The sequence below is a fragment of the Chrysemys picta genome, chromosome 6 (assembly GCF_011386835.1).
Source record: "Chrysemys picta bellii isolate R12L10 chromosome 6, ASM1138683v2, whole genome shotgun sequence".
NCBI classification, from domain to species: Eukaryota; Metazoa; Chordata; order Testudines; family Emydidae; genus Chrysemys; species Chrysemys picta.
In genome coordinates this window covers 46,998,288-47,019,249 of record NC_088796.1, presented here as the reverse complement: position 1 = coordinate 47,019,249, position 20,962 = coordinate 46,998,288, and the positions used below count along the sequence as shown (strand labels likewise).

Below are 20,962 nucleotides of genomic sequence, written 5' to 3'. Positions count from 1 at the left end.
ATTTTCATAAGTCAGAACGTTGCAGACCTTGTTTGAGGCATCATCTGTTTTATGGCAATTGGATGTGTAATTAATTTGTGCTGTTAAAATGGTGCCTCCACTTCCAGTGCTGCCATGCACACGTTGTCACCATGTCTCAAAGAGGAAGTTCAACATACAGTGTATGTAGCAAACTAAGGAGTAAAAGAACCTGTCAGGATACCAACCATAAAACAGAGAAGTTTATTGGGGAGGGAAGAGAAGAGCAACTTTGTAAAGCAACAGTTAGTTTACATAACACCACCTCCCACATTCTTGACTAGCCATTTGCCCAGATTTTAGGGCTTCAGAATGACCTAGCAGTAAGCTCCGTCTTTCTTTGAGCCAGTGCTATCAGATGGGTGTGGCTAGAACAGTGGTGGGCAAACTACAGCCTGCAGGCCCCTCCTGCCCGGCTCCTGAGCTCCTGACCCGGGAGGTTAGCCCCCGGCCCCTCCCCTGCAGCCTCAGCTCGCTCCACCGCTGGCACAATGCTCTGGGGGGCGGGGCTGTGAGCTCCTGGGGCAGCACAGCTGCAGAGCCCCGTCTGATCTGGTTCTCTGTGCTGCGCGGTAGCGATGGCATGGCTGGCTCCAGCCAGGTGGCATGGCTGTAGCACCGCCAGCCATCAGTGCTCCAGGCAGCACGGTAAGGGGACAGGGAGTTGGATAGAGGGCAGGAGAGTTCGGGGGGTGGTGGTGGTCAGGGGGCAGGGGTGTGGATAGGGGTCAGGGCGATCAGATGGCAGGGAACAGGGGGGTTGAATGGGGGCAGGGATCCCTGGGGGGGCAGTCAGGAAGGAGGGGGGGTTGGATGGGGTGGTGGGGGCAGTCAGGAGATAGGGAGAAGGGGTGGTTGGATGGGGGCAGTCAGGAATGAGAGGAGATGTTGGATGGGGTGTCAGGGGTCAGAGGTCCGGGGGGGGCATCAGGGGAAGGGGGGGTTGGATGGGGCAGGAGTCCCGGGGGGAGCGGAAAGGGGGTGGGGGCCGGGCCACGACCCCCTCCCCTAACCGGCCCTCCATACAATTTCTGAAACCCGATGCAGCCCTCAGGCCAAAAAGTTTGCCTGCCCCTGGGCTAGAAGGTGCAATTGATGGGAAAAACAGTGAAACAATCGCAGAAATCCAAACAAAATGGTAACTAGCAAGCAAAGTGCTTCATGTAAAGCAGTTTAACAGATCTTGGGTCTCATTCTTGGGACTGAGAGTTGCACTTGGCATAGGACCAAGGAAAGGGCAAAGAAAGGTAGGTTTAAGCCTGTAATCCCAAACTGTGGGGCATGCCCCGCTAGGGTGACACAGAGGAACATTTAGGGGGACATGGCCGGGCCAGGATAATCTTGGCACAACTATAATATAAATAAAACACTAGTTAAATACAAATTCAAAATAAGTTATTTAAAAATGTCAGATTTAAGTATTTTAAAATCCTTCCCCCACTGACTGTTTTAAAGTTATCAGTAAAGAGAAAAAGTAAACTGTGATATACTTTAGCATGCCTCAGAGGAAGACTTGTATTACAATTCAATCCAATTTATCTTTGGATGTTTCCACGAGATGGCCACAGTAAATGAAAAATAACTACTGTCCTACAACAAGCCAATTTCTTAGACCCAGGAATGAGAAATATGCAAGGGTTTGGTTGTTTTATTAAAATCCTATGTATGACATTTTACTTCTTCAAAGCACTAAATGTTAAAAATAACTACAAACCAGAGCTATTTTTCATAATATTTTAATACTTTTCACTTTTAAATACTGGTTTTAAATTTGTGATTGTAACATGGAAGAGCCAACTTTTAATTTTTAAAACTTATCAGTATTATAAAGCTATCACAGAACAAACAGCTACACTCTACATACTCAAGGTACTCAAAAGTATGATTCATGTTTTGAGTCTGTGGATGAACAGTGGCAATTCAAATACAGCTTAATCTGTAAAACTGACAAATTTTGGTGAAAGATTTTTACTGGACAATTTGATTAAAGAAAATCAACAACTTCAGATAAACCAGTACAGCCCAATTAGGTAAAAAGTGATTTCCTCTCAAAAGGTGCAATGGCATTTTTTCTAGAGAAATCTACGAGAAATTATTCAGATTCAGAAAATTGTTGAACCACCTCTTCCCCTGATCCCCTCATCCCCAATAAAAACTGTATCTAGTCATGGAGAAGATCTAATTTGGTGACAGATCCAGGTTCCCAAGATAACAGAAGTTAAGGGACATTATCACATTTGAAGGTGAAGATTGCTGCATTCTCTGAATAGGCTGAATTAAGAAGAACCGATTTAACTTACAAAAATGACAATCTGGAGTCAGAGGCTAGTGCTCATCAATAGTACCACACACACACGGTTAAGGTGACATATTAATTGGCAGAAAAAAGCCCAAGTGTTGGAGGAGGAAGGAGAGAGATTTCATAAATGCAAAAAAGGTTTGGAGATCTCTTCTGGAAGAAAGGGCATAATGGATACACAACATACATTTACACAGCATGAGAAGAGGCCTAAGCTTTTATTTGAAGGGTCAGTACTTATGACTCTTGAACTCACAACCCTTTCCATATTCAGTAAGGGCTTCTTGTAATTCTGATTGGGCAAGGCTAGCTGTAGTGAAACACCAGTGCTTTTAGATAGAAGTAAAATGTATTCTTTACAAATAGTATCTTTAGTGTAATTTTATTTACAGAATAAATTGCAAAAGTACATCACATTTAGTGCAAATGTAACTAATGATATTAAGATTTATATACTGCTTTGTAAACTTTCCATACCTTTGTAAAATAAAGCTATCCAATTAAATTAAGAAACAGTTAACTTGCCTGTGTTTGATGATAGTTACCAGAAATGGCAAATAAGGAGTTAAACATTTGTATTTTGGGCATAAGACTTTTTGTAAAGTTCCCATTAGTGGCTATGGTCAATGAACCATTTTTCAGTTGATTGCAAAAAGATGAAACACTTGAGGTATAAGAAATTCTTTTTAACATCGCTATATAAAATGCTTACTGGTGATGTAGTAAACATATACAATTTTAATCTTATTTGCCTTACTAGCATTACCATATAGGCACTTTTCTACATATTCAAATCAAGAACAGAATTATTCTGTAATAAGGCATATTCCATGTACACCATTTAGAGAAAGGCAAATAAAAGAGGAGAAAAGTTTTATAGAGCATGAAATCTGCATGTATGTGTGTAACCATGTGTTACATGTGTTTGTATCTCTTTATACAGAATAAAGACTAACAGACACAAGGAGTAATTGACTTACAACATTGTGCAGATATCAGACATTTATCAGCCAACTCTTCATTAAATTACTCTTTTGTAGTTATATCCAGGCACCTGCAATACTATATTAAATAAGACTTTCAGCTTTCTTTTGAAAAAAATATATCTGAATCTTATGTTGTTTGACATATACAAGTTAGTGAAGTGCCCAAGAAATGCCTCTGAATAATCTCCACCTAAGGACTGCCAAGCGAGATATCCGCTCAAGTGAGTACTAGTCTCTGCCCCACAGTCCACTCCTCATGGCTATTTCCAGAGATCAAAGGCAGGCAGATATTTGCATTCAAGTTCTCACAGCAACTAAGGGGAACTTTTCACTTAGAATCTGTGGATTCTTATAGCTCTGTTAAGTTTCTGATCAAGTAGTAAATATTAATGCAACTCACATTTTCTACACATACCTCATAGCGTGGCTTTAATTAAGATGAGAACAAAAATGTGCAGGACCAGGAAATAATGTACTCGCTTTTACTTGTAGACTGGGAATGTTGTCCTATGTAGTCCAATTTGTTTTAATAAATATTACAGGGTACCTTCTTGCAGTTTCACAAAACCCACAGTCCACATGTAACATAGCATGGACAGACTACTGTTGTAGTTTTCAGGCACAGTCTCTCCCTCTCATATAGAATCTACCTAGAAATTTCTGAATCATGTTCAATAAATTCTGTAGCACATATTACATAACTAAAAAATACAATAGAAATATAAAGATATCTGGGAAAAAAAATAAAGCTTTTCACACTCTTCCTCCATCAGAGCCAAAGGTCTTCATAGGAGTAAGATAACAGAAAAGGCAAAGTCATATGGATATTGACAGCCCTCAATTAAGAGACATTTTACATAACAAGATGATTCATTATAGAAACCAGCAGCAATGAACTATGATTATACAAAGCAAAACAAAACCCCTGCCCAAAGGTCACCTAGACTTTACTGCAAACCTGAAAAAAATACCAACCACAGGTTTTTGTGCATATAAAGCACATACAGTATGCTATATGTGCATTTGTCTTTTGTGCTTTTTAGACATGCACAAAAACAGAAAACTGTATGAGTGTCTTGTGAAGGGCCACAGTAAACAAAAGCTTTGCAAATTGTTTAAAATTGAAGCAGTAACCCAAGTTGGTGATTCAAAGTTGTATTTTTTTCTCCTCTAAAGCAAGCAAATAAAAATATATCCATATACATGTATCAATACATGTATTTATAATTACACACTGATTCAGCAAGGAGAGCTAGCAGAAGACAGCTAGTGTTAGATGTACAGCCTCACGGTGTTGCAGTATTTCTTCACTTCAGAACACAAAGCCTAGGACTTGGGCCACAAAAAGACTGTAGATCCTACGTTCCAGCTTGGAGCCTTCAATTCGGTTTATTTCTCCAACATGGAATGTTCACACACAGTCTTGTTTCAATCACTGTAGAAGCATGGAAAGGACATAGCATAATACATTTAGAACACTAGTAAGAAAATGAAAAATAGTTATGAAACATTCCAAAAGCACAATTTAGAAACAATGTCTTGCCTCCAAATTTTGCTTGTTTGACAAACACTTGAGTTTTTAATGATACACATTTTCAGACAGGCCTTCAGTAACTAAATGCAACTGAAGAAAGTTTTGAGCTAGAAACTATAGGGACAAACTACCATTACCAAAGACTATCAGATGACCCAGACTTCTAGAATTTTGTACACTGAATGAATCCTACTCAACACAGGCAACCATGAGAGAACAGGACAGCAAATAGGCAAAAACCCTCTGTCAACCCTCCATAATATCAGAACTGCCAAATTCTGCATAAACTGCTGGCACTGGATTGTTTTGACATGATTTACACATAATGAAGAATACTGAAGCATACTGTATAATCTAAATCAAATATCACAAGAGTACATACTAAGATCGTCCAGTCAATGAAGGCCCAAGTCTGCTAGTAATATAGCCAGGCTGCCCTGAGAATGACTGAAACTGGGTTAGCACACAGTTTTGTTTTTGCTGATGTTTAACACATGCCATTTTTTAATAGATAAACTATATCTATGAGTGAATTATGTCCCTAGAGACCCCATCCCTACACGTATGCATATATGTTATCAAAAAGACAGTGAAAACCCAAAACTATATCCACCAGAACCCTTGGGTATTAACGACAATTCAGATTGCATTGGAACCATCATAATACATCCTAAAACGTGACTATCCTGCCAGCTAGGCAACGTAAAAGAATGAGATTGTTCAGTCAAATCCTGTGATGGAGATATATCAACTATTACGTTATCTCAAAGTCCCTGCTTTAACTATTAGGTGGCCAACACTCCAAAGAATACCTGGATAAACTCCTACAGGTTGAATGACTACATTCTGTTTTTACAAAAGTTTAAAATAATTTTTACTACTCACTACACTGCATTATCTTATTCTAAAAGAAATCAAATACTAAACGGTTTGATTTTGGCAGCTATTTGAGAAAAGGCCAGTGCTTGATCCTTTCTACCTGCATTTCTAGTTTGCTAAAAATATAAAATATACATTTTTATAATATGTTAACCTGTTCAGTCCAATATATCCTATGCTAAACCAAGATTTTCACTTAACTCAGAAAATCACCTATAATTCAAAAATACATTTTTAAAATTTACACAAAGACGTTCTATTTTTTGTAGTAAGTCAACTAATTGTATTAACCTTATTATTTCTTTATGTATGTAGAAAGTACATTGGTTTATTAACAACTTCGCTTTAGCGTATAGATCAAAATATAGATAAACTTATAATAGCTGTGATAATTACAGTAATAAACACATTTCTAGATTGTCTAGCTTATTGTTTGGATTTTAATATGTAGCGCAATGTATACAGAAACCAAAACTCAACAAGAAATTTAGCAAGTACCTGTTAATACTAGAAGAAAATAGGCTTTCCTGCTGTTTTGTCTTGCACGTATGATGTAAAACGCTTCAGGAATTTGGGATACTCTCGTTTTGCCACTGCTCGTAACACGGAGGCTGGTGCCCATCCCCCAGGATTCACTAAAAATAAAGATAAAAACTAGATAAAAGCTATACTCTAAAACAAACACGCATATGGCTGGACTAGTAAATGCTTAACACTAATTTGTAGACAAAAATAAATTACTGGTTTAACATTGACTATCCATCCCTTTGCATCCAGAGTCAACATTTCTTGATAACTACTAGTTCAACAGCTATGAGCATCAGAAAATCTGTACTATAACTCAAACATTCAACATTTGTAATTTAATATTGATTGAAAGAACTATTTCAGTTTATTGGTTATACAGAACCATAATATGTCACTTAATAGCACTCTTGCTTCTGAACTAGGTCAGGCTCAAATTCCAGATCAGGATTTGGGATCACACCTAATACTGAGACTGTAGGTGCAGTATATATTTGACACGGTTTACATCTTATCAGGAATGCAGTGTAATATTAGGGACTGTTGCTTCATTACAACACCTCAGCTTTGACCAATTTTGCTTCTTTTTGGAGTGCGATGAAGACATGAAAGGTTTTTTTGTTTTTTAAATTATATACAATTCTGCTTGTTTTTTATGTGAGAAAATCATGTCCTGTCTAGCTTGGAAGGCTGTAGTGCTGATCCTGCAATAGGATCCACATGGGCTGACCACTGAATCCATGCAGGGCTCAATGAAGTCAATGGGACTATACATAGGTGCAGGGGTCCACCTGCATGAATCTTCTCATGGGATCAGGTCCTACAGCAATAGGAGTCTACAAAGTGAAAGCTCAGCAACTGGGAATTTTAGTCAGATTGTTTAGTGTTTGCTTTTGTTAACACCAATATCACTTCTTCCAAACTTTTCATATTAAAACTCAACATTCCCTCACCCTCCTGTTAGGATGAATGCTAACAAAACACATTCTTAGACATTCATGAGGTCCTCTAGCAAAGCTGAGGAAAAACAATTAGGAAAAACAAAATGGGGGAAAGTATCTTTCAGGCCCTCTTCATACATCAAAGCAGCAGAAAAGGGCATGAGCCCAGATTTTAAGACCATTTGCAGTCAATTTTTAATGGCATCATCCCTTAGGAGAAGCTGTTAAAACCGTTTCTTTTTCCCATCTTTGGTAGATGTCCAAATGGAAGACTATAATCTCATGGCATTTTTCAGAAAGAACAGGAGATAACTCCAGTGTCCTTGTCAACATTTTCCATTTCAGAAATGTATTATACAAAAGGCTATTTGATTTATTGGTGAGCATTCAATGGCTGTTGTATTTGCCTGCACAACCGCTGCACTCTTAATGTTTTACTGATGACTTTATGAATGCTTTATAATAAGCAGAGTCCAAATGGATCTCTTTGGTCCTATGTACTCCTTTTCCGGAGCCATGCAACTTGTCAGTGTCTGCCACTTTCTGCACAACTGTGCTTCAGAAACTAAGCTCTCATTACAAAAAAAGATTCTAGCCCTTGTGGTTGCAAAAACCTTCCAAACATGAAACAATGCAGCCCCAAATATCCCCTACCCAGCTGTCAAAATCTCCAGCTTCCCCCAACACCTTCCAATAATGAAGTTACGGTATTTTAAATACAGTATCCCACAGCACAATGCAGGGCTGGCTCCAGGCACCAGCCTACCAAGCATGTGCTTGGGGCAACACCTGGAGGGGGGGCGGCACTCACCCAGGGAGAGCAGAGCTGCAGCAGGCTCGCCGCCCTCCCCCGGCGCTCCCGCCGGCCAGGGAGAGCGGGGCCGCGGCCGGGCTCTCCGCCCTCCTCCCGGTGCTCCGGCCGGTTGGGGAGAGCGGGGCCCTGGCCGGGCTCGCCGCCCTCCCCACGGCACTCCGGCGGGCCAGGGAGAGCGGGGCCGCGGCCGGGCTTGGCGCCCTCCCCTGCCGCGCTCCCCACCGGAGAGCGGGGGGCGGCGGGAGGCTTTTTTGCCTGGGGCAGCAAAAAAGCCAGAGCCGGCCCTGGCACAATGACAAATAAATATGTAGGGTCAGCACAAAATTAAGTTCAGCATCACACTAACACAGGAATACTGATTTAATTATTTTCATATTTCATTAGATTTATAAATGGAGGTCATTATTGATGCTTCAAACTTGAAGTTTCTACAATACTGAAGTTTCTGCTGTAAAATTCAGATCAAATTTGCCACAAAATACTTGGTTGGGAGGGGTGTCTTCATTTATGAAACCCAATTATAAAGTAATTTAATACTAGATTTACCTTTCCTTCTTATTAGTACTGTAATATATTTAATATTCAGATGTGCAGGTAACTATTGAGTCTTCACTATGCTATTTAATAGTGGGGGATAAGAATATTGAAAACATGAAAGATATATAGGCTAGTTAGAAATGTTCTGTACGTCCATAAAAGTGGCAGACTGTTACATGGTTCCCATATTACTCTTTTCAAGCAGGCCTCTGAATGTGTATACGTGTATAGGAATTTTAGTTTACTGATGATGTTAATCTTATATCTGGCTGTTGAGGATTTTGGTCAGCATGGGCAGAAGTGGTCACTCTCAATTTCTACTGAAATCTATAGCCTGGCTGCTTGGGGATGTTTACCAGCTAAACACAATATATTTCCACTGTTTTGGCTAATTACTTTGAAAGAAAGAAGAATTTACACCTTTATTACCAGCAGCTTCTCCTCCGCCTAGCCAATAGGTTGTTTACGGAAATAACAGACTTGACATCAAAAGATTAATAAACGTACACTACTAAAGAAAGTATAACGTATGCCAATCAACCCAAATAGGGCAGCTGAAACTGCTTTTTTCCAACATTCACTTTTTCTTTTTCTATATTTACAATTGTGTGATACAACACATTTGACATTTCTACTGTTCTCCCAACCAATCACACAGTGACTGTTTGAATTTATTGGTGACTGTGGCACCTGTATTATGTCTTTCTGATTTTGACTAACAGCTGGTTCATAGATGTTGATCTAAAAATAAGTTTAACAGAAAACTCTGAACTTTATTTTTGCCAGCAATCACAACCCATAGAAGTAATGTAAAAAATGCTGTATTGAAAAATCTATACGTACCATTAGCTACATATGTAATCTTGCATAGGATATTGTCTCTGCTTATTTCCTTGTTCCCTTCTGGTGGGCTCACCAACGTCTGACAGATCATAGCAATGTTTATTTTGGCACGAACACATCGATTGTTCAGCTGCCAAGAAATTAAACATTTAATAAACATTAAGCAAAGTTTATTTCCTCTATCAGCATTTCTAACATCTGAATGTCAAAATATTAACATTACAGTAATGCTTGGAAGCTGGAATCAAGATTTGTGCTAGGCACTGCACAAACAAGTAATAAAGTTGACAGTCTCTGCCCCCAAGAGCTTACAGTCTAGGTGTCAGACAGGCTATGACGTTTGAATGAAACAGGAAAAAATGTGGTAAGGATGAATGGGGAGGGAAATAATAAAAAACAGTTGAACTGAAAAGCACAGCTCTCCACTTGTCTAACCAATACTAGAAATTGATGATTTGCAGGCATCACGGCAAAGGTGGATTTTTAAAGAAGCATTTAGAAGAGAATAAGGTGACAGCTTTATGAATTGTGATACGTTTAAGATTTTGGATTAAAAAAACTTCTGAAAGCACAGTTTGATAATATTCAGAGGAATTACTTACAGGGGCACTATCATGTTCCACAGAGAAGTTACAGACAATCCAAGTTTCAGGATCATTTTCACTGAATGCTGGTATCTTTCTAATAGCAGACAGATATAGCACATCCCGCTGAGAAGCTGGCCACACTCTCTACAGGGAGACAGTTGTTGATTGTTTAAAAAAAATTAAAATATTTACTGCCCAGATGTCAGCCTAAAGTTATCAATTACAAATCTGGCAAATTATATTGCCATAGCCATATTATTGTAGAGAAATTCAAGTTTGACAAAATCAAGTGGAAAGTTTCTTCAAGCTCAGTAACAGTTGATAATTCATTTCCTTTTTCAAAATATTTTAAATGGAATATAAGCTATTTCAAGCATTCTGATGTTTGGTTCCAGTGCTAAATTTATTCTGCTCATGTCCATCTCTGTTGGTCTGATTTTAAAAAATTGATAACGTTTTTTCGGGTTCTATGAAAAGAGATGATGTGCCAGCTCACACAACAGGTTAGTCACCCTATAACAATAAAAAATATAGGCAGGGTTTTCCAATATTAGATCTCGGTTTTGTATGGTTTGGTGTCTGAGTCACCAAACTGAACTCCAAGGTATATGTATACATAGACCTGTCCACCATTAGTATGACTCCATAGTTTGAACAGTAAGTAACATTTAAATGGCAAGAACTATTGATTCAGTAATATATTATGTAGGAACAGTAAGGAGGGTATGACAAACTGCCACTTTCCAAGAAAAAAAAAAGTTTTAGAAGCAGAATAACTAAAGGATAAAACGTAGCATTACAGAAGCCACTTTCCTGATATTTTGTATAAATACTGGCAATTAATCAACCTCTTCAGAGTGCTTCATAATACTATACAGCCAGACTTGCAACACAACCCAATAAATAGTATATTATTCTCTCATGGCAGCTTTCAGGCAAAGTGTATTATTGGTAAAGTTGGATCCAAGAAAAAAATTTGTTCTGGATCTCAGCCATCTTAAAGTTTGTTCAGGATTTTGATTCAGACTCCTCTCTAATAATCAGAAGCTATTAATATTAAATGTTCAGACCAGACTCTGTGGGTAGCACGTAGTATGAACAAGCATCCTGACAAATGTTTGCATAGGAACTAGTTAAACAAGATTACAAAGTGAATATTGTACTTGTAACAAATCAGTTCAGAATGTAACCTTGTCAGTTCTCTCAAACTGTGTGGGGTCAGCTATGGTCAGGACTACCTCAAATAAAAACCCATGGTGTTACAGGAAGCGGTCTTAATGACTCTTCCCTGGGGTCAGTAGTATCCAGTGCTCTAACATGGCATTAGGAGACACACTAATGATGGAGGTGCTATTATTTTAAAGAGATGTAAAAGAAGGCTTGGACCCTAAAGTCTCCATGACATACATGCAAGGCTAAGAGTGATAATTCTGCCATCTTTGTTAAATTCCAAATTGAGGAAACTGCAATTGGGTACAGAATTCTTCACTTCCTGTCCTAAACTTTTGTATAGTGCTGTTAAACAGCTGCAATATTTCACAATAGAGGGGACTATATTTAGTAATTGGTATAGCAGTTTCTATATAAAGTGCTTTGGGATCCCCTTCTGGATGTCAGGTGCTATATAAATATAAGATATTATTACCTTGTGTGTCTGGTAAATGATGACTGCGTTATCTGCTAAAGTTTCCACAACATGAAAATTTTCAATGGTTGCTAAAAATAAAAGAACTAGATCAGTGTACAAGCACAAACATACCTAAATTAGGTAAAGGTTTTAAACAACATTCAAAACAACAGCCATGACTTAAAAAAAAAAAAAAGCGCGATTTCTTACTTTCCCAGTCATTACGAACATCAACATTCCAGAAGTACTGGCAGACCTCGTGTCCCGTAACACCTTTGACTGCATGTGTGGCTTTCAAAGGATCTAGGACTATCCCATTTTCTTCCACCTCTCTTCTGTACACCTTTGGGCAAATACAAAATAGCACAAAAGAAATGCACAGTGGAAAAGGCCAAAACTCCTTTGAATTTTTGTTGTGTTTCATCTTGAGAATCTAATTTGACAATCCATTTAACAAAGTTACATAAAACAGCAGTAAGAATGACTGAACAATCCTAGGCAAAGTGGATTTTTTTTTTTAAACCACGCAATTTGAATGGTTTAATATTTTATACAAAGGCTACGTTTAGGAAGGAAATATTTCAGTGATTAAAACAGATAATCAAAGAAGCTAAACATTAATATCATCCAGTACTTAAATGGGTAAGAGAAAAATTCTGCAAGATTGATTTTTCATGCTAATGTGCTGGATGCAGTACTAAGATTAAAAGAAATAACTAAAGGCTGCCCTAACAGCAGAGGGAAATCCATAGTTACCGCAGTTCTGACTACAACTTGGTGAACTGAAGGGAGTAAGAGAGGGAGAGAAAGGGACAAGAAAATGTTATTTCAAAATATATTATGAAATGCTTAGGTGACCTGCAGAAAAAGAAAGCTAGAGTCAGCCCTGTCTTGTACTACACTCAGTATTATCTGAGGACCTGACAAGGATGTCCCCACTAACCAGGTTTTCTGGGATATTCACCAGAGAGATGGATACTAATTTGTTTTTCTTTAATCTTTAAAAGTTGATAGTATAGTATTTGAATTACTGTAGTATCTATGTGCTCCAATCTGGATCGCACTGGGCTAGACACTATACAGGAAGCACCATGAAGTCATCTGGCTGATTCCAGATTTGCAGAATTTCGTGGAATTTCGCTGTATTACTGAGCCAGTCCATTATCATTTTTTGTACATGGTATATTTTTCTAACCTTTCTAAATTATTAGAACAAGTATTTCATCTAATAAGAGGCACCTTCAGAGCTAAAGAAATATTGCCTTCCGATTTTGTGGTATTTGTGACCTTTCAGAATGGAGCATTCTAGGATATCAGTGAACTTGAACTTTTGAGGACTCCACAGCACTTAAACAGAAATTTGTCCATTCAAATCCTGTTATTGATATCCGCTCCACCACAGTATCTGAGTACCAACCAAGTACCTAAAGATAAAGTATCCCTTTTGTAACAGGTAGCAGTAAATTTTTGATGAAAATTCAAGTTTTGGATTTCCCCCCCAGAAAAGATGGGTGAGTAAAGTCAAAAATAAATTTTACATTTATTTAAGTGGGTTGAGGTTAGTGGCCATTTTTACCTCTGGCAGAAAGTTCAAAGCCTTGGCTCCATTCCCATGAGAATTCTATTTCCTATGCTCAAGAGTTTCCCCCTAATGAAGAACACTTTCCCTCTTCAAGTGGTATAAGATCCCAATGAAAGGTCATGGATATGTAGTATGGGGAAATGACCTCCAGAAGTCAAGGCCAGTTTCATGGACTTTAATTATCAAGACAGAGACCTTAAACTAGATTCTATTTTCAATAAAAAGCTAATGAGCCCAATGGTGTTTCACTCTCAGCAACTTGTGTTGCTTAGAACAGGTGCTGCATTTTGTACTAGTTTAGAGTTTTTTCAGGGAATCTGGCTTCATTCATAGTAAGAGATACATTAATTAAGCCTGGAGGTCATGAATCCATGGATCACATAGCCAGGTCTGGTGACGCACAGGATAGGGTGAAATCTTCTGGTCATCTACCGATGAAAATGGGTGTCCCCACCCTCCCAACAGGGCTATCTGCATATCCACTACCAGTGAGGAGTCCAAGAGGACCTGAAGGCTGCAAACTGGCTTAATCTGAGAGCAGGTGCCCTAGACAAGAAGGAAATGTCAGAGGAAAGCCTGCTGCTGGAAACTAACATTTAATAGGCAATGGTGAATGTCCCAACCCTGACCATGGTTACTGGGGGGCACTTAGTACACATTAATAGAGTTAACTCAATTTTCATTTCCTTTTTGAGGTTCACCATTAAAAACAGTTGTTTTCAAACAGTAAAAGCTGATGCAGTGACAAGATACAGAATAGCATGCCAATCCGTTTACACATTTTAGCCAGCTCTGAATTGACTCTATATTTTGTGCAAATACTCATTAAAATCCTTAGCTTTTTATAGAGCTTTGGGGACAAATGCTTAAAGCTCAGCACATGAAACAAACATTTGGTTTATCTGGTTGTATGTGCACACCCTTTTCAAACTATTTTTTTTTTTGTTAATGGCACACCGTGTGAAGGCCTATGATAAAATATTCTTTAACTAACATTCTGATACATATACTTGAACAGCAATAATTATATTTCTTAAAGCTTTAGAAAGGAAAAAAAGTAGCAACTTTGGAGTTATGAAATGGGAACGTCATATGTGTCAATTTTTCACTATACAATTACCACCAAAAATCAGGAATTACGTTTATTAAATTAAATCCAGAGTTTGTATATTCCTCTTAGAAACGGCTTGAAAAACAATGCCAATTGACTGTCTAGTCTAACAGGGAGTTCAGGTTTCTCACTTTGAGCCATAGGGAGGTCAAATGTATGACTGAGACAGAACTGATTAGCCTTAATGAGACACAAGTACCCTCTCAAACTATCTTATTCAGTTGGGGCTTGTCTATACTTACCGCGCTGGTTCCGCGGCAGGCAATCGAACTTCTGGGTTCGATTTATTGCGCCTTGTCTGGACGCGATAAATCGAACTCAGAAGTGCTCCCCGTCGACTCCGGTAATCCTGCTCGCCGCGAGGAGTACGCGGAGTCGATGGGGGAGCCTGCCTGCCGGGTGTGGACCGCGGTAAGTTCGAACTAAGGTACGTCTACTTCAGCTATGTTATTCACGTAGCTGAAGTTGCGTACCTTACTTCGATTTGGGGGTTTAGTGTAGACCAAGCCTTGGTGTAGAAATGTTATTTAACAGGAGTGTTGCATGCAAGACCCTGGAGGTAAACCTCTGACTCTACTCAGGACTGGTGAGGCTCCAGCTGGAGCCAGATCTGGGCACAGCACTTTAAGGACAAACTGGAAATAGTCTAGAGGAGAGCAACAAAAATGATAAAGGTTTTAGAAAACTTGATCTATGAGGAAAGGTTAAAAAACTGGGCATGCTTAGTTTTGAGAAAAGGAGGAGGGGACAGGACTGGATAACAGTCTTCCAGTATGTTAAGGGCAGTTATAAAGAAGACACAGACTAATTGTTCCTCATGTCCACTGAAGATAGGACAAGAAGTAATGCTTAATCTGCAGCAAGGGAGATTAGGTTAGATATTAGGAAAAACTTTCTAACTTTAAGGGTAGTTAACCTTTGGAATAGGCTTCCAAGGGAGGTTGTGGAATCCCCATCATTGAAAGCTTTTAAAAACAAGTTGGACACACACCTGTCAAGGATGGTCTAGGTTTACTTGGTCCTGCCCCAGCGCAGGGGCTCGACTCAATAACTTCTCAAGCTCTCTACAAGTTCTAAATTTCTTTGATTCTATGACACCAGAGGTAAATATACCCAGATCCCTACATCTAGAAGAGGGGTTTGTAACCCATGAACATTTTGTGGCAAGCTGGGGTGTGAACTAGCATTAGTCTGCTGCGGATTAACTGTCCATGTGGTCCCTACATACATGGGTCTTTGGAAGGAGAGGAGGCCAAAGCCACCCCCACAAGTTCATCCAGTGATAAATTACATTCACAATCTGTTTCCAAATGGTCCTGCTCAAAGAGGGAGCTACTTCCTTGTCTTCCTCCTCCTGACAGCATTTCAGGCATCACTGTACATAATTTTGATGGATCCAGATGGGCTGGATCCGAGTATCTCTGGACAGCCAGATCCTTTGCAGATGATACATTACCTCTCCATCCACATAGAGGCTAACTGAGAAATTCCTGAGGTGTCCCACAATAAGGAACCAGGACTTCCAGTTTTCCCAGCAATGGGGGTTTGGGAACATGCCTGCAGGTGGCACACCACAGGGTGGTACAAATAGAGCCACAGGTCTCTGCATTCTTCTTCTATCTTCCTCCTGGTAAAGATCAAGGTCTGGATCCAAGACAGAATGCACTGGGGATCCGGAGGGAAGTATGGAGATCCAGTTCTTTGTGGGGACCTTATAGGGATCCTAGGAGAAGGAAGCATAATGTGTTCTGGCCTCTTCTTCCTAACAGGAGATGGCAAAAATGATCTTGAAACTGGGGAAACATGTCTCCTTGTGGAAACCTTGTGTTTTGTGCTCGGAAGCAATGAACACACTGGACTTGAAAGTAAATTTGGGCTACCAACGTGACAGAGCTCTCCAAAACGGAGGATGAAGCTGGAACCAACACAGAAATCGAAAACCAATCTGAAGAAGCGGATATCAGATTCAACCTTATATGCAAATCCATCTCCCTTGTTACTGAAGGTGAGGGTGGAATGGATCCCTCTTTATTAAGGATAAGGCCTTTTCTTGTAGCTATATTGTAAGGGGTGAGGCATTTGTCTGCAGCCATATTAAGAGAGCAGTAGCCATGAGCTAAGAAGCAGAAAGTGATGTTCTCACATTCCATCTAAATTACATTAAAACAATGTAATATCAGGTTGTTAAGAAGGCGATCCTGTCCCAATACTACCTACCATCGCCAGATAAAGAAACAGATCTTAAGATGGTTAAAGAAAACTTAGTTTGATAGCATTCTGTCTGGCAAGAAATCACTTATCAATAGCTGTGGTTGTGAAATCCCCATTTCTTTATGGTTTTGTCTTTATGGCCCTCACTTCTCCATTGTTTATCTGTATGGTCTCTGGTTCTTTGATTATGTGAAAAACAGAAACAATTAATTTTGCTAGGTGTAAATCAGGGATAGGCAACCTTTCAGAAGTGGTGTGCCGAGTCTTCATATATTCACTTTAATTTAAGGTTTCGCGTGCCAGTAATACATGTTAACGTTTTTTAGAAGGTCTCTCTCTATAAATCTATATTATATAACTCAACTATTGTTGTATGTAAAGTAAACAAGGTTTTCAAAATGTTTAAGAAGCTTCCCTTAAAATTAAATTAAAATGCTGATCTTACGCGGCCAGCCTGCTCAGCCTGCTTCCAGCCTGGGGTTCTGTTCACCTAGGCCTGCAGCGGGCTGAGCGGGGCGACTCGAGGTCAGGGCAGAGGGCTGGTTGTTGGGGGGAGGTGCAGGGCAGAGGGCTGGGTGTTGGGGGGGAGGTGCAGGGCAGAAGGCTTGGGGGGTGCAGGGTAGAAGGCTGGGGTGTTCGACTTGTGGGGGTGCTCCCACCCCCCTGCCCTGAGCAGCTCATGGCAGGGGGCTGGGAGGGATATGCCCTGTTCCACCCCCTTCCCCAAGGCCCATCCCTACCTCTCTCTGCCTCCTCTACGGAGCAGCGACCACACTGCCGCTCGGCTCCGCTCCATAGCTGGCAGGGAGAGAAGGGGCCGGAATGCACCACGCTGTGGGAAGAAACGGGGGGGGGGGGGGGGGGAGGGGGAGGAGGGGAGCATGGCTGCCGCAGGACCAAGCTTCTGCCTCCTGCCCCCGCAGGGGAGAGCGGTGGGCGGGGGGGGCTGAGTGGGGCGGGGGGGCCGGGACCCCCCCCGCCACTGCTCTCCCCTGCGGGGGCAGGAGGCAGAAGCTTGGTCCTGCGGCAGCCACGCTTCCCTCCTCCCGTTTCTTCCCCCAGCATGGCGCTTTCCGACCCCTCCGCCCCCCTCCTCCTCATCCTCTCAGTGGGCAAGCAGCATGCCACTCAAAATCGGCTTGCGTGCTGTGTTTGGCACGCGTGCCGTAGGTTGCCAACCCCTGGTGTAAATCAATTAAGACGGTGGGGTATGATTGGTTAAAGAATTGTTTTACAATAGGTTAGGATTGATTAGTAATATTTTAGTAAAATGATTGGTTAAGGTATAGCTAAGCAGGACTCAAGTTTCACTATATAAACTGGGGTCCAAGAAGGAGACCAGCAGAAGGAACAGAAGAATAATAAGAAGGAAAGACCTGGAAGAAGAAGAAGAGGAACTCACCTCTAAGACACAGCCCAAGGTCAGAGCTGCTAAGAATCCTCTGCACGACTGACGTGCAGCAACCAGAATCCAGACGAGACTACCTTGCCTGGCCAACAGGGAAAGTCCACGTGCATGATCAGGATTCGTGAGCATAGCATTGTATACTTAGCATGTGTATTTTGCTTGGTAATTGTTAATAAATAGAGGATAAAGGATATTACTGTGTAAGGCTCTTTCACTGGTAAAAAGGTCCTGCAGACCCACAAAGAGAGAGAAACAGAATTTGTGCAGGTAACACTTTGGAGATGTTATAGCCTTGTCAGAATTGGATGGATCCAAAAGTTCTGATTCATGGGAACCGCCATTGCTAGCAGCAGCCATTTTGTCCCTATGCCTCTTTCTTCGATGCCAGGACAGACAGAATTAAAGGCCCTGATTCTGACACACCAATTAAGTCCATCTTCCTGGATCTGGAAGTGGAAGTCAGAACTAACTCTGGGGTTGCAGCTGCAGGGGTTCCATCAGGATTGGGTAACTGTGATGCAAGAGGTATGGCACCGGTGACAGAGGCCAAACTGTCTCTCGACATCTCTTGTGGAACCGGGGCAGTCAGATTTTGCCATGTGGCCCTTGGTTCAGACAAGTGTAGCCTTGGGGGCTTGACTGAGGGAGTTGCAGGGACCTGATCCAGCTCTGGTGGGCTGTGGCCTCTTGGAATCCTTTAGTTACTGGGAGCTGAGGCTGGCCTCTCAGGGTATGTCTACACTGCAATTAAAAACCTGCAGCTGGCCCATACCAGCTGACTTGGGCTCGCAGAGCTTAGGCTAACAGGCTGTTTAATTGCCATGTGTTCAGGACACTCCAACTTGCAGGGTCCTAGAGCCCAGGCTTCAGTCTGAGTCTGAACATTTATACCGCAATTAAACAGCCCCTTAGCCCGAGCATGAGTCACTTAGTATGGGCCAGCCACGGGTGTCTAACTGCAGTGTAGACCTACCCTTAGACCTGAGGACTGATTGGATCCAGAGAGTCTAGCATTGTGAGCTTCCTTGAGAAGGAGATGCTCCAAATGAGTCTTCTTACCCTTGTGGGCTTTGGGAGAAAAGGTCTGATAAACTGAACACCCAGAAAGCAAATGTTCTTGTCCCAAACTTTTGAAGCACTACACGTGGTCATCAGATGCCAGGAAGACAACTGGGCAGGAAGCACACTTCCAGCCAGCCTCTTCTGTTTCTTCAATTCCACCATAACCGGGAATAACACTAACTATACTAACAAAGCTAAAATTAAGAGGAGAAAGGTTCTGGCTCCAAAGACATCAGAAATGTTCACATCCTTCCAGGCACCTGCTTGGAAGAAACTGAGCCCCCTATGTAGGCTTGCCCTCAGAACGTCAGTGCTGCTGAGGAGAGGGGTGTGTGACAGAGCTCTAGCTGACACTGCTAGAAGAAGGTTCTACTGCAAGGCACCACAAAGCATAAGTATGTATATGCAAAGCCATTTGAAGAAAAATAGTTTGTTAATGCCCTTTAAGGTAGTCCCATTTCAACGAGGACTAGATGAAAAAGCAATAACAAAACTGTTAACGTGTGTCAGGTTAGTCCACACAGTTAGTCCATGGCAGGCTAGTGTGGGGAGAGTCTCACTCCAGCTAGCCCAAGCCAGTCTAATATGGGACCTTCAAGACGAGAGGGTGATAAAGGAAAGTGACCTCCCTCTGCAAAGGAATGAAATGTCAGGTATAAAGTAATTAAGTACACACAGTATTCTTTAAGATATAAAATGGTTATCCTTGTATATCTCATCGATAGCACCTTACTCCATTAGTCATGTTTTAAATCAATGTGACTATGTGTGGAGTAAAGATATCAGAATATGGGCCAGTATCAGTATGCACATGATAGAGTTATAGATTTCAGTGTAACAATTCAAAAATGTTATAAAATATTGTGCAACACAATTTTATTTACCTTCATTTCACCTTCTTCTACTACTAACTGCCAATTGGCATCTCCTCCTACATCCTGTAAAGAGTAAGTCATGTGATTCTGCACCATCTCTTCCACCTTTAGAGAGAAAAAAATGCAACATTTATAAAGGTTCCTGCCACCTCCTTGCCAGCACATTCAGGGCACTGTACAGTAATATCATAAGCCACTATAAAATACTAGCATTAGATCTAGCGCATGAGCTGGACATAGACAATGGAACACAAAACCAGCGAAGGTTAAATTAGTAGAGGCCTTGCAGCATTCGGAACCAAAAGCAAAACTCATCCCAAATAAAATGAATTCTTTGCACAAGCACTTCCCACCCATCTCCATCTCTCTCTCCCACCTGTAATAGTTGTACTAACTATTCAAATTTTTACTTCTACCTATGGGGAAGGAAGAGAGATTACCTCTATTACAATTTTTAAGAGGTGCTCTGATCCTACAGAGATAGTGGCCATTATAAGTACCTAGATAAACAGAATCACACTGAAGTGCAGGACTTTTTTTTGATAATTTTCACTTAATGAAGAACAGCATTTAGGAACCTGAGCAATAAAAAAACAAACAAACAAACAAACAGATCAAAGCCACTAGTTTTCTATTCTTGGAAAGTTAATCCATATTGTAAGCATTCAGATGTCCCAAAAGCTTTATGGGCTGCAGTGAAGGAAAACCAAGTATGAGTAAGATGTTGAACATCTACTATTCTGCATTAGCACAAGCTGCTATGGTCTTTCGATAGCATCCTGGGGTGTTGACTGATTTAAAGGGATACTGTCAAGTAGTTTAATCGCCAGTGTGTCTGCACTCCATAAAATTAGAAGATGAATTAATGAAGTTTTTGCATCATCTTTTAAAAATATTTTAAAATTTTAAAATCACTGTTTGCTGTATGTGAATTACTGTAGTCTTTAGAAAAATGTACTTAATATACATCCATCTATTCTTTAAACTACACAAATACTACCATATTTGTACTCCTTCTGTCTGAATGAAAAGCATCCTTTAGGTATACCGCTGTGGGGTAGGAACAGGGTTTAAAGGGTCCCTAAGTTTTCTATATACATTTATAGTGTCTGCCCTGGAATGT

General features: G+C 40.7%; 1 protein-coding gene across 4 annotated transcripts in view; it reads right to left on the bottom strand.

Annotated features, from left to right (window-relative positions):
• Positions 1-2,683: 2,683 nt before the first annotated feature.
• The window catches only part of CERT1 (ceramide transporter 1), a 155,768-nt gene continuing 137,489 nt past the window's right edge, over positions 2,684-20,962 (bottom strand). For all 4 annotated transcript variants that reach the window (XM_005288273.5, XM_005288274.5, XM_024104551.3 and 1 more), the window contains 7 exons: positions 19,849-19,944; positions 11,801-11,933; positions 11,609-11,679; positions 9,979-10,107; positions 9,377-9,506; positions 6,215-6,351; positions 2,684-4,738 (listed from right to left, as the gene is read on the bottom strand). In XM_005288273.5, coding sequence (XP_005288330.1) covers positions 6,224-6,351; positions 9,377-9,506; positions 9,979-10,107; positions 11,609-11,679; positions 11,801-11,933; positions 19,849-19,944 — 687 coding nt within the window. In that variant the 3' untranslated portion in view covers positions 2,684-4,738; positions 6,215-6,223. The remainder of the gene's footprint in view (positions 4,739-6,214; positions 6,352-9,376; positions 9,507-9,978; positions 10,108-11,608; positions 11,680-11,800; positions 11,934-19,848; positions 19,945-20,962) is intronic.